This window comes from Arachis duranensis, chromosome 10 (assembly GCF_000817695.3).
Source record: "Arachis duranensis cultivar V14167 chromosome 10, aradu.V14167.gnm2.J7QH, whole genome shotgun sequence".
In the NCBI taxonomy this organism is placed as follows: Eukaryota; Viridiplantae; Streptophyta; class Magnoliopsida; order Fabales; family Fabaceae; genus Arachis; species Arachis duranensis.
In genome coordinates this window covers 11,525,069-11,538,846 of record NC_029781.3, presented here as the reverse complement: position 1 = coordinate 11,538,846, position 13,778 = coordinate 11,525,069, and the positions used below count along the sequence as shown (strand labels likewise).

Genomic DNA, 13,778 nt, shown 5'->3' with positions numbered 1-13,778 from the left:
TATGAATGTTGATATTTAAAGTTGTTTGTAAACTTTTAATGAATAATTTATTATGTGAAATTGTAAAATTTTAAATTTCTATCATATTAAAAATTATTGCATTTTAAAATTTAAAAGTATATATATTAAATTTTTAATATTTTTATTTTATATTTAATTAAACCGGTTGGACTCCAGTTGGATCCCGGTTGAACTTCTAAACCATTGAACCAGTTACTCTCCCAGTTCATTGACCGATTCGGTTCTCGCAACCTTGGTCTTAATTTTTAACTTAAATAAATTGAAAAGTTTAACTTGGAGGTATGTTGAGATTAAATACAATTCTTATTTCTCCTCTAAAGTATTCATCCACACACACTGTATAATTCCCACATGAAAGGCATACATTACAGAGACTTGAGCACAAAAATCATGGAGAACAACCCCATGATAGATTACAACGGTGCATGAGTTTAACAGGATATTCAAAGTATAACAAAACCATTGCACCACCTAAGAGCTATCCCAACACAAGTTGCAAGTACAACTTCAGGCAAAAATTGCACTCCGAACTAATTCCAAGTTATCTGCATGTAAGGCAAGGTACACCACTCAAACATAGTCTTCTATACGAGGCACTCTGCATCACAAACAATAGAAAACAAGATTAAAAAAGACAAACACCGATGAATATAGAACGGAAAAGTACAACAAAAGTAATGCTTAATAGTTATCACAGCTTGATCTTACTCCAATCACTTGGGAGAATCGACTGTAATCCGAACTCGGCCAGCTTAACAAACAAACAAGGATCCAAATGCTAGGAAAACACGCATGGCATCACTTATTTCGGGGAAACAAACTTAATAAAGTGACAATAACTAAAATCTTAACCCATCATACTCTTATTTGACCACAAAAAAAATCAAAATCTACTATACCATCACAGACTTATATGTTTCACATACTAAAATTTGGCGCTAATTGCTATGCAATAAACTAGAAAGAGCACCCAATGCAACCAACGGCGGAATAGAAAGAATTTAAACTAAATGAACAAAAGTAGCAATGCTACTAATAAGAGAACATAAACAAAAGCCAATTCAGATCTCCAAAACTATTTCTACATTTGCCTAATTTCAGTCTAATTTGCCATACAATTACAGGGAAAATTTCAAAGTGCATTGCATTCTGGACTCGTAGAATTCATCTAGAGGCAAAAACAAATGTGCATTCTAGTTTTACAAATCAAGTTCATATTAATAGTGAATGTGTGGTTTTGGGGCATTCGTTGAACGGTTATGAAACCACAAAGATTAATTACCACCAAATGGCTTCTTCTGAATAAAGTTTTTCATACCGAAGGACTCAATGAATCGAATATATATGAGATTATTAACCAGCAGCAATTACCTTATTAAGTAACTATCTACTAACTATAAAGCAATTATCAACTGAATTAAAGAAATTAAATACGAACCAAGCACGAGCAGAGGCAAATGGTACTAACTCTTGTCTCATGCTGCACCCCATCTTCCCAAGGCATTTTGTACACAGGGACATACAAGAAACGTAAAAATCAAGAACTGTTGCAACTGAATACACAAATATTACCTTACTGAACATAAAGCAAACTCCACGCTTCCAATCATACCTGTGTTACCCACTGCTCAAACAGGTCTTCATTGGTGCGCTTTGTGGGGTTAAACGTACCTGGGCTGGCTGCTACTCCGTGAGACCCCCCTTGGTGACTGGAGCAACCTTGTGAAGAAAAAAACTGTTCGATGTGTTGCCCTCCGAGAAAGATGTTGGAACCCCCCTTGGTGACTACACCCATGCATTGACCCAGTTGAGTTTGTTTCAGCACGATCTGGAACAGTCTGCCTGTTGTCGCCGTTCTTCGACTGAATGCCCTGCCAGGTACGTATGAAGTTGTTAAAAATATTATCGCAACTCAACCATTACTATTTACCTATGTATGCATGAAATGTCTTAGTTGACTCTATTTGTCTCCCATTCTCGTCATGTGGGCCATCCATTGCTAAATTCATGAGTCACAAACTAGAAACCAAAGAAGCCTCAGCTATTGCACGGCCAAAAGAACTCTTTCCTTGCTTGGCCCAAATGCAATGCAACCATACGTGATCTACACCGAATGCTTTACAGGAATAACTCACACCACATTATACGCTACGCATCACATATCCCATGTATCTTGTGTCAAGAGCACAAAACGTAAAACGTAAATTACTACTTTACTACTCATGTCAGGAATTGTCCTTACCACTAAAGAAATGTGCTCCGCAGCTGATGCCATCAACTTTTCCAGGATGATTTTAATGGATCCATGTTTCTCAGATGCATATTTGTTCAATTCTAAAAATTGTCCCATCATTTAATCTAAAGTTGTATAGGTCTACACACTTACCTCGTCCTTGTCGGCATCTTGAGTCCGCCTAGCTGCATACGGGGCACTTGGTTTTGCTGACGAACACTTCGCAGAACTGTGGACCATGCCAGCATCAGTGCCAATAACACCATGATTCCGCTGGCTCGTGCAAGTCCTCTTCGTATGACCAGGTACACCACACGTCGTGCAATGTCGTCGCTTCATCAACATCTCACCCTGGCTGTCGGGATGCATCTCCTTCCCCTTCCTCGGAGCACCCTTAGTCTTCGACACCACCGGGTCCTTCAGCCCGGATAGCGATGGGAAATTGGGGTGGCCTCCTAGCTTCTCGTATGCTCATTGTTGCAGTTCCTCTGCGATTCAATCCCGTCTCTAGCCACAATAAACTCATTTGCATCTTCCACCCCGAGTTTTGCAACCACACTCATCGCCCGCAAAGGGCACCATATCTAAGCAAGCGTCCTTGATGGCCCTCTGTACTTTCAGGGGGTTTTGATCTCCAATCCTTTGTATCCTTGAACCATCTGCTCAGAATAAGACCACTCGGTATTTTTTCTAAGCCCTCATACTTCATCACACAGAATATATTACTACAGGGAATCCCCTCACTATTCCACATTGAACATTCACACTCAATCATTTCCTCGTTCGGATCATACAACACCCTGTATGTCCTATTAGGCTTTCCCATCTTAGAAAACTTGTACACACATGTCGTGCTAATGCTTTCCTTGCCCCGAAACAATAGCGTCGCCACACCCTTTATTTGTTTCTTCACTTCTCTGAAAACCGCTTGTGTATACACCTTTGAAGCAAATAGCTCGATCAAATCAATTCCAGTCGTTAGCACATGAGTATAATAGGTGGAATAGAATTAGGCTGTTACTTCATTATTCCGATAGTTTTTTACAACTCGGTCTAAACCGTGTACAAGTTCCAAAATGCTATCAGTTGATCTAAGAAAACCCTTAACGAAAGCATTGATCCCTTCACATCTTGAAGTTGTCCTGTATCCCGCACAGAATGTGTCCCTCAGGTAGGCCATTGCCCAGCTTTCTCTACAATCGTATGTGCTCTGAACCCAACTGTTATATTGTAGGCCAAGCGACTCAACCGCCGTCTTCCAATACTCCTCAAACTTGTTGATATCCAAGTTTGCATACAGCGCTTTCTGAAAAACCTTGTGGAATTCTGTTTCCTTAACCCTTTGGATGCAATTCTTCTCTAGGTGCCAACCGCACAACCTATGTTTCGCGGTCGGGATCACCTCTGCAATTGCAGCGCGCATCGCCTTATCCCCATCCGTGACTACTACACAAGGCTTCTTATGTCCCATCACATCCAGCAGGTTCAATAACACCCACCGGTAAGTACGAACCTTTTCGTCCTCTAGCAACGCGAACCCAAAAATGGATGTTTGTTTGTGGTGATATGACCCAAAGAAAACCACCAGCGGCTTCCTGTACTTGTTAGAACGATACGTAGAATCAAAGGCAAAAACATCACCGAATTGCTGATAGTCCGCCATCATCTCTCCATCAACCCAAAATAGGCTGCCCAGTCGATTATCCGGGGTCCGTGTGTAGCATGCCGAGGTCATCATGTCCGCATTCGCCTTACCCTCTAAGTAACTGATAATGGCTGCTGCATCCCCATCCGATATTCGCACAAGCCGTTGTCCGTGAACATAATTGTACAAATCTCATTTTATAAATCGAAGCATACCATATCCACCAGATTGCCCTGCCATGTAAGCCATTATTTTCGAGGTTGCAATCCTAAACTGCTTGAAACTATCCACCTGTGCCTTGTCGTCTTCGCTCATCTTTCGATGACTAGGAAGGAGATTTGTAAACATTGCTGGGGCAAGCTCATGGTTATGTTCGTCAACGATGGTTCTTACCTTCCACACGCTCTGTTGCATATCGTAGTAAATCTTCAATTTGGCCTTACAGTCTGTTCGAATCTCAGGCCTCTCCTCCCTTACTCGCTCAGGTCGATCATAGTGCTTACGATGTCTAGTACCTTGTCGATGGCAAAAAAAAGTCTCTTCTTATCAAAATCCCATTAACACGCCCGACATCTTCCTTCCTAACACCAAAACCCCTGAATCTGGCAAATTCCTTGTAGGCAGCATAGGCATCCTCCTCTGTACCAAACTCTCTACCCAAGAAGTCTTCCACGACGACTTGCCAGCTGAGACCTGCACCTTCCACATCTTTGGCACCATCAGCCCCCTCGTCGTAAACGGCATCCGCTTCATACCTCTTTCTCGGTTCGGGATCTCGTCGGTCCTCAAGGCTCTCCTCGTCATCATAATCATCGTCGCTTCCACAATAATGTGCCCAACAATCCTCCGAGCTACCCCCATCTGAGTCTTCACCCTCATTGTTGAACATGTGCCTGAAATCCATCGGACACAGCTGGCCAATGTTCTATCCTAAGCACATTCAAACCAGAGAAAAGTAGTTCATAATTGCACCAGGTATACATCTATAAAATTAGCCACAAATATCCATAACCAAGCTATATTCTCCTCCACAAATAATGCATGACCACTGCACCGAAACCCGTCTAACATACAATTTAGCAACTCGTTATACTTAAATACAACATTATTCACTGCCGACATTATAACTAACTAACTTACCCACCATGTCACTAGCGAATTCATCGACATATTCACTACACAAAAGAAAAAAAATTTCTCTCCTAAGCATGACCAGCAACACAGAATCGCCCATCTTATCTTCTACCTAATTGACTTAAATTAATTAATATGTTTTCCCGTTCAATCAATCATTGAGCAATAAATGTATTGGAAAACAATATCATTTACAACATTCAGGAATCCTCAAAGTCAATAACAATTCATTAGGGTGTGTGACGAACAAAAAGTAGAGGTATAATATATAATTCACAAATAATATTAGCAATAACAATAATGATGATAATAATAATAACATAATAATTATTGTTATTATTATTATCATCATTATTATTCTTCTATAGGACACATTGGCAATGGCATAATTTGATTTCACTATGGTTGACTGCGTCTTATCTTTAAAAATACATTACTCTGTGTCAGAGTCTTCGATCACTTCTCTATCTATTTGATAAAGAAAAATGATTATTATAAAATTACTAAATATGTTTACACCTTGCTTGATCAAACTTCAACATACAAAAGAACAAAGTATAACAATACTATAAGCTATAAAGCCAGCATGATGTCTCCAAAGGTTACGACAAAAATAAAAATAAAATGGGGTCCAATTCTTATATCTGGTCAATTAAGCTATTTTTTCAATTTATTTCATCACTTTATTCTAAATACCTTTTTTTCCTTGAATTATAATTCTTTTTAACTCAATATTAATCAAAACAATCAAATATGTACTTGAACTAACCCTCGTTAACAAATTATTCCTTTACTTAAAAAGTCTCACCAACTCTAACTTTTGTTGGCTAACTTCAAAACAAATACTAAGAACCTATACACCATCTGACCCATCGAAGTTCAAACCAATGCATCACGAGAATCTACCTAGACAATCCAACAAAGTGCCTTATCGCCAACTAAGTTTTCATTGCCCTGCCTACCAACCTGCTAGTATCCAAAGCACCCTCAATTTCCCAAAACCAACAATCATCATGCATACGACCACATTTAATTCTCTATACTTGCTTGGCTGTCCCAAGATTTTTTTTCCTCCTCAATCATATTATTTTGCAAACAAAAAATTACCTGATAATCGGATTCTCTAATTAACTACTACAACAGCAAGAAGTTACTCATATTAACTAACCTCACAAGGATTATCTTTACACACATAAACAACGACAAAAAAAGAACAAGAAATCAGTTACCATAAAAAAAACAATACTTGTTATGTAATCCTAATCTACCAAACCAACATGGAGAAAACCTTCCTGTGGCCCTCTTGAAACGACACACAATGGACTGTGCCCATGATTAAAGCAGAATAAACGCACATGAATCACGAGAGGGGTCGGAAAGCTCACTATTTACCAGGATGAGAGATCGAGGGACCCAATCCAAGCCTGCGACGAGGAATATAATCTGATGCTTAGCGCACTTGGCCACGACCTTTACCCAGTCGGACCACTTCGACCACAACCAGACCACGCGCACGACCCAAAACGGCAGCCACAACACCGTCGGCGGCATTTCTACAGTCGGAACCCAGGGTTTGCTTCATTGTTAGCAGAATAGTGTAGAGGAGACCCAGCTCCTGTCTTCTGTGCTTTCTTTTTCCTGGGCCTCACCCAAAAAGGTCCACCACCGAAACCTCAAGCAAACGGATCCAAGCATATTCAAAACCCCGTTAGATTTGGCGCCACCTAGTCAGCTCCCTCGCCCCTCTCCTGAGTGCCCACAAGTCCCTGAGAGCCAGCCGAGTCCTGCAACATTCGCCAACTTGTGTCCACACAAGAAACACCAACAACGTATATCTGTATCTCTATATGAAATAATCTCTGTACACAAGCGCGACCCTTAAATTATTCATTATTCCTTTTTTTTCAATAAATTGTATTAAACTTGGAGCTCATTATCTCTAGTTGACAGCCAAGTTGTAAGTCAAAACTTCTTTTTAAGTTTTTTAAAAAAATCTCTCACAAGTTTGGGAGTTATAATGTACTCGTTATAATCCGGTTTTAATTACTCTATAATTTAGTCTTTATTATAGAAAAATATTATATAGTTTATCATAATTAATTAACAACTACTTTTTTGTAATATTTATAAAAAGATAACATCTTTAGAAAAAGTATAAATACTTATATTCTATATTATTTTTTAACTATAATATCTCATCAAATCAAGAAAGACATGAGGTCATTCCAAAGTGGATGAGTTATAGAAAAATACTATGTAGCTATACAAGAACATGGTTAATATTTGTTTATTTGTTTATTTATTTATTTATTTATGTTATTATAATATTTTTTTTATTAAAAATAGGAAGACTCGAACCTGCAATCTTTTAAGTGAATATGAAAAGATTATACCATTTGAATTATAATTCATTGACTTATACTATTATAATACTTGATTCTAGTTTGTACATATTTCTAATTTTTTTATAATAAAACCGCCTGTTTCGTCTAAATCTGCTCTAGACTTTTTCAAACTCAAAGTGCACGGAAGTATAGCATATACTAATATACATGAATTGATCAACGTCCAAACTAATAATCATATATTAAAAAAAAATTCAAAGCAATAAAACCGGAATACTCAGAAATTTCAGAGAATTTTTGTACGACAAAACAAAAGTCTACGAACTCTAACATTTGCCGTGTAAGATTAAATAGTCTACTCTAAAATTATTATAAATTTCCATTTATTTACATATATATGGTCAAATAATACAGGTGATAATCTAAACCAATTATCATATTTACTTTGGTTGAATCTCCAAGTGAGAATCAAAATAAATATATTTACAAAATGGAAGAAACAGTACATGTAATTCTTCTTCCACGCCATGAACTAAAAGTAAAAATAAAAAGTACAAACAAATTTGATGAAAATAGTAGAAAATCCAATTCCATACATATATATATATATATATACATAATAGCCTTATTTGATGAACCTTTTTAGCAATTCATGTTTTGTAACTGATGTTCCTCAACAATGGATGATTCCTTTGACCTTGTGGTTGGATAATTAGTATGAGAACTCTTTCTTCTTATGAGATCACCAAACCTTCTAAGCAAAGCCCTTCTCTTCCTCGTGTTTCTCTCACTCTCAGAATCAGTAAAAGATTCATCTGCCTGATAAAGCTCCATATCTGGAGTTCCCATATCTAAATAATCATAGTGATTGGATCCTGAATCAGATGAATCCACCTCATCAAAAATTGAACCCTTTAGTAGTGAATCCTCACTTGGACTTTCTCTGTTTGAAGCATCTTCATTATTGTTATTGTTCCCTACCACCTTTTGTTGTTGTCTACTGGGACTCATTATCATATCCTTAAGATTAAGACTAAAAGTTTTGCTCAAACTCCTAGTCTGTTTGGTAGTAGAATCTCTTTGATCCATTGACAAATTATTAGTTCTGGATCTACTTCTTCCCAATTCTTTCGTTGATGACGAAGACAAAAATGACTTCTGAAATTCCTCATTTCTATACTCCTTTAAGGTAGATTCTGAAAGCATTCGCTTTAACTCCCTGATGTTTTCAAATGACGCAGCTTCATGAATCTTTAGCATCTCGTTTTCTTGCACTAGCAATGCTAGGCTATCCTGCAGCCTAGCATTCTCGGCCCTAGCGATCTCCGCGGCTTCTTTCGCCACGTTGGACTCATTCAAAGCCTGTTTGAGTATGTCACGAAGTTTATGGTTGTCATCCTTTGATTTGCTTTCCGCTTCCCTAAGCAATTCAAGCAATCGAGCGTTTTCTTGTTGCGCAAGCAACCTTTCCTCTTCAGCCCTCTTAATGCAATTCACAAACTCTGTTTCCTTTACATTCCATGCTAGGAGAGATTCCTCTGCCTCCAACCTTAGCCTCTCAACCGTGTTCTGGTATCTATCTGCTTCTTTCCTTGTCATCTCAAGAGCCTCCTTATACTTCTCCTCCGTGCTTTCCATCATTGCCCTCCATCTCTCTGCTTCGCCCTTCGCGTGCTCGAGTTCAACTTGGCTCAATGTAAGCTTGGCCTTCACTTGGTTTGCCTCGGTTGCGACTTCTTTAAGCGCGAACGCCAAGTCATCCATAGCCTTCTTGCTATTCTCCTCTGCCTCCGTTGCCAGCTTTAACTCATTCTTCAATGAGTTCACTTCTTCAATAAGATCATATAACTTGGAAGAAAGTGCCTCACCATCTTGAATTCCTTGTATTGCACTCAATTTCGCCTCTTTTTCAATTCCATCCTGTTGAATTGCTTTTATCTTCTCTTTGAGAGAAGCAACCTCGATTTTCGACTCTTCGAGAAAAATCTTGCTTTGTTCAAGTTGCTTTGTCTGGACAACCAAAGTTTCAAACAAATTTGCCTCGGATTCTTTTCTCTTGTTGAGCTCGGTTTCCAATTCTAGAACCTTCCTTTTAAAATCGGAAACAGTGCTCATTGCCATCTCCTCCGAATATCTCCGATCATCTAACTCCCTCTTCAGTTTGTCGAAGGAAGAAGAGTACTTCTTGCTGTTGCTGTTGTTATCTTTCATGCCAAATTTTCCTCTCTTGGTTCCCAGCCATGATGATTCCTCAGCTTTTCTCATTTGCTCCTCCATTTTTTGGTTACTATAAGAGTGTTGTTGCATTTTCAATATCTACCAATATTGTTATTGATCACAAATCACATTCACAATCACAACAAGGTAGATATACCCTTTTCAAAAACCAACAACATATATCAGAATTAAATCCAATTAAATCAATTTTGCATGCAAGAATTGAAGAAAAAGAAAGAAAACTTAATAAATAAATAAATTGATAGGTGTTAAGGACTCACGAGGACTTTAGGTGCGTGCTGATGATTCTTCTTCTTGATGATTTTGTTAGGAAATGAATCAAGAAAGTTTTGATGGAGAAAATAAGGTAATGATATATAATTAAGATTGATCATGAAGCCGAGAATTTCGTGATATCACAAGATACTAGGGAGCGGAATCAGTGGAAGAAAGACATGTAGGAAAATAAAGCAGGCTAAACATTATGAATCATCTTCATTTAGTAAAAGAAGGTTCTATACTTAGAATTTTGCTATGCCGATGAGAAGAAGTTTGGGTTTGAGAGTTTTTAGACAATAAAAAATTGGGGATCTTGAGGGGTTTTAGTAACATTTTTTTATAGCAACCTGCACGTTTTAGATTCAACGTTATTCCCAATAGTAATAAATACAAAATATAAAAAAATTGGATTGTTAATTGTTACGGCAAACTATATAAATTAAACTTGTCGCTTTTGCTGTGTTGTGCCCATCAAAAATGATTTTAGAAAACATTTTATTCCTATTGTTTACTAAAATAGTGTATAAACACCTAAAAATGTCTATTAAAAAAGTGTATAAATAACGTTGTTATTATCTTAGGACACTTGTTAATATCTTCGATTAAAAAAAAAAACTATTTATAAACTGCAAAGTTTTGATGGTTTCAAAAGGTAAAATAAAATTTATAAAAATATGATTTAAAATTTTCAATGATATTATATGTATAAACATTTTTTAAATATTTTAATTTTTTTTAACAAATTAAAATATATTTGTTAACAATTTTTTTAATAAAATTTAATCTTGATGTATTAATATATCAACAAAAGTAATTATTTTTTAAATTCATTACTTAAATAAATATCTGCAGACATAAAATTTAATTAAACAATTATATAAAATAGTTTATACTATTAATATATAGAGAAATGTTAAAGGATCATCAAAATTTATTATTTTTTATTATTAATTATGATGTTGGACTATTAAACTAAAAAAATTAAACTAAAAAAATTGAATTAATGATTAAGTGATAACAAAAAAAATAAATTTTACTTTTAATAGTCTTTTAATATTTTTTTTTGTTGGGATGTGGTTATTTGAACCATCCAACCAAAGTGCTTCGTTTGCAAGACACCAAAATTAAATGTTATAAAAAATAAAATAAAATCACATGTTAAGATTTATTTTTTTTATAAAATCATATAAAATTTAATTTTTTAAATATATTTATTAAAACAAAAATTTAAAATTTTTTATTAATAGTAATTTTATTACATGTCTTTAAAATACATGTTAGTTAAATCCACATATATATATATATATATTTAGTGAATGTTATTCTACTATCTCTAAAGTAACATATAAGTTATCATTTCTGATGTGTCATATTCTAATTTAATGTTAAAAAGTGTTATACTTTTTATTTTTTGCATAGCACATTAGCATTCGCCATCATGCTGATTATTCAATGTGAGCAAGCAACTTGAATATTGCTAAAAGGTTCAAGAAGAATAGAAGATACTATAATGATTTTAATTTTCTTTTTCTTTTTTCCGTTCACTTCTTATTGATGTCTGTTTTTTAATTGTTTATCAGTTGCAAATTGTTGTCTTCTTCTCAGATATTTATCTCTTTTAAATTTTCTTTTTTTTTTTGTTCTCTTCAAAATTTATTACTGATGGAAGATTTTATTCAAACTAAAACTAATAAATTTAATGAAATTATTCAAACAAATTAATACGTTCAAAATCAATTTGTTGAGCACAAATTAAAATCTTTTAATTAATTTGTGGAATAAGGAAAACTTTATAATATTGTATTCCAAATTTCATAGTGTTTACATAGAATTTTTGTGTTGGTCAGTTAGAATTTCTATATTATTTTACTAGATATTTTGTGTTATTTTGCAAGAATTTATATGTTGTTCCCATAGAACTTTTCTATTGTTATGATTAAATTTCTGTGTTGTTTTCATAGAATTTGAGAGTTGTTCTAAAATGTTTTTTTTTTATGTTTTTTAGTGTTTAACCGATTTCATCTCATTTATTTAATTTATTTAGAATACATTCTTCTCTGCAAAAAAAAAATTTTGAAAGAGAAAAAAAATTGACGAAAAATCACATGCCGAAAATATGTTATTATAAAAAAAATTATGGATTTTAATATCAATAATTTAAAAAGATAAAAACAAGTGCAATTAGAAAAAAGAACATGAATATGCAAATTAGTGAGTTAGAGACACAAAAAATTAGTGAGTTAGAAGAGGAAAATGTGCGCAAATTAAGTTAACATGTTTAAAAAGCAAAAAGATAAAAAGAAAAGTGACAAAAAAATCAAAACAAAGATTACAAGATGAAACTTATTATTTTAGATTTAATTTAAAAATAACCGAGGATATAATATTTGTTAAATAAAAATTTAAGTATAATTTTTTGTGCGTCTAATTTAAGTATAGATAATTTTATATAAAATTAATAATTAAAAATTATTAAATAATAATTTAGTCAAATTTATTAAATTATTTAATAATTTTTTAATTATCAATTTTATATCAAATTAATTTTATTTGAGTTTTTATCAATTTGTGAAAAAATAAATTTTATATTTGATGGTAAAAATTTAAGTATAGTTAGTTTTATATGAAGTTGATAGTTAAGAATCGTTAAATAATTTAAATTATTTAACTAAATTTTTATTTAATAACTCATCAATTTTACCTAAAATTAATTGTATTTAAATTTGGATTTAAATTTTCTAAAATTTAAATTTCACTTTAAAAAATAAAATATAATCTCCTATCTTTAAATAATTTTTTTATATTTATTTTTAGTCCTACCCATAAAATTAATAATAAAAACTTATACTTTATTCCTTAAAATAAAATTTAAACTTTAGTATCCATACCCTTGAATTTCTATCCATTTGATGGGAAAGACGGAAAGAGAGATGACTGTTCCGATGCTTGCTTTGTCAATCGTCGCACGCGGCAACATACTTAGCATATACGGTATGGCATGACGCTTCTTTTTTTTTTTAATTTTTATTTTTTTTATTAACAAAAATGTTACTCCATGACCTAGATAGCATATTCTAGAATAGAGAAAATAATAGCATATTCTCTTGTTCTCTTAATCATTCTCTACTTTCAATTAAATGTTAAAATATTTATAAGGGAACAACTCAAGGATAACTTAAGAAAATGCAACATATTAAAAATTAAACTAAAATCAATTTAATTATATAAATTATAATTCTTAAATGTGAAAAATAATATATAAAATCATATAATTATAGAGTGGAACGATGTTTATGTAATAGCTTGTTTGTAGTCAATTTATTTACATTTTTTGTTTGAATTATGTTTTATTTTATTGCGTTAAGTTTTTTTAAAAAGGATAAAGTATACTTTTTGTCCCTGAAGTTTAACAAAAGTTTCAAAAATACCCCTAAGTTTTATTTTGTTTCAATTTTGTCCCAAAAGTTTTCGATTTGCATCAAATATACCCCTACCGGCTAAATTTTCAAAAAAATTAAGACTAATCTAACAATAATGCATGAAAATTATACTTGATTTATTTGTGTTAATGGTTGTTCTTATGAAATTGTTGTTGAATTGGTCTTAAATTTTTTAAAAAATTAGCCATTAGGGGTATATTTGATGCAAATCGAAAACCTCTGGGACAAAATTAAAACAAAATAAAACATAGGGGTATTTTTGAAATTTTTGTCAAACTTCAAGGACAAAAAGTATACTTTACCCTTTTAAAAATTACTAAACGTCTAACATTCTTTCATGATTGGCATCAATGAGTCTTTTTAAAAAAATATTAAATAAAATGAAAATTTGATTGAAGTTGTCAATTTGTCAATATATGAAATTGATAATTAAAATTATTAAATAATAATTTTATTAAATATAT

At 33.5% G+C, this 13,778-nt stretch overlaps 2 protein-coding genes across 8 annotated transcripts; both read right to left on the bottom strand.

Moving 5' to 3' along the window:
• Positions 1-327: 327 nt before the first annotated feature.
• On the bottom strand, positions 328-7,004 carry LOC127742539 (uncharacterized). Of its 6 annotated transcripts, none has more exons than XR_008003883.1 (2): positions 6,419-7,004; positions 328-619 (listed from the first exon to the last, which is right to left on the bottom strand). XR_008003883.1 is itself a non-coding variant. In XM_052255163.1 (2 exons), the coding sequence occupies exons 1-2, from the start codon at positions 6,582-6,584 to the stop codon at positions 4,446-4,448; spliced, it is 543 nt and encodes a 180-aa protein (XP_052111123.1). In that variant the 5' UTR covers positions 6,585-7,004; the 3' UTR covers positions 3,929-4,445. The 6 variants fall into 6 exon arrangements, 2 of the variants coding, with proteins under 2 accessions (XP_052111123.1, XP_052111122.1); XR_008003882.1 differs by having other exon boundaries at positions 6,426-7,004; XR_008003884.1 differs by lacking the exon at positions 6,419-7,004 and adding an exon at positions 1,594-2,247.
• Positions 7,005-7,982: 978 nt separating this feature from the next.
• On the bottom strand, positions 7,983-10,172 carry LOC107469068 (putative WEB family protein At1g65010, chloroplastic). Of its 2 annotated transcripts, none has more exons than XM_016088455.3 (2): positions 9,877-10,172; positions 7,983-9,753 (listed from the first exon to the last, which is right to left on the bottom strand). In XM_016088455.3, exon 2 carries the CDS (start codon positions 9,683-9,685, stop codon positions 8,021-8,023), a length of 1,665 nt encoding a protein of 554 aa, XP_015943941.1. In that variant the 5' UTR covers positions 9,686-9,753; positions 9,877-10,172; the 3' UTR covers positions 7,983-8,020. The 2 variants fall into 2 exon arrangements, with proteins under 2 accessions (XP_015943941.1, XP_052111124.1); XM_052255164.1 differs by having other exon boundaries at positions 7,983-9,694.
• Positions 10,173-13,778: the final 3,606 nt, after the last annotated feature.

Bases quoted from the DNA above. Each gene is read 5' to 3' on its own strand.
- LOC127742539 (XM_052255162.1), bottom strand. From the start codon at position 6,584: ATGCCGCCGACGGTGTTGTGGCTGCCGTTTTGGGTCGTGCGCGTGGTC. The intron at 4,825-6,425 runs GTAAATAGTGAG...TGCTTAGGATAG, and splicing joins TCCCTCGATCTCTCATCCTG to AACATTGGCCAGCTGTGTCC.
- LOC107469068 (XM_052255164.1), bottom strand. From the start codon at position 9,990: ATGATCAATCTTAATTATATATCATTACCTTATTTTCTCCATCAAAAC. The intron at 9,695-9,876 runs GTGAGTCCTTAA...CAATATTGGTAG, and splicing joins AGCACGCACCTAAAGTCCTC to ATATTGAAAATGCAACAACA.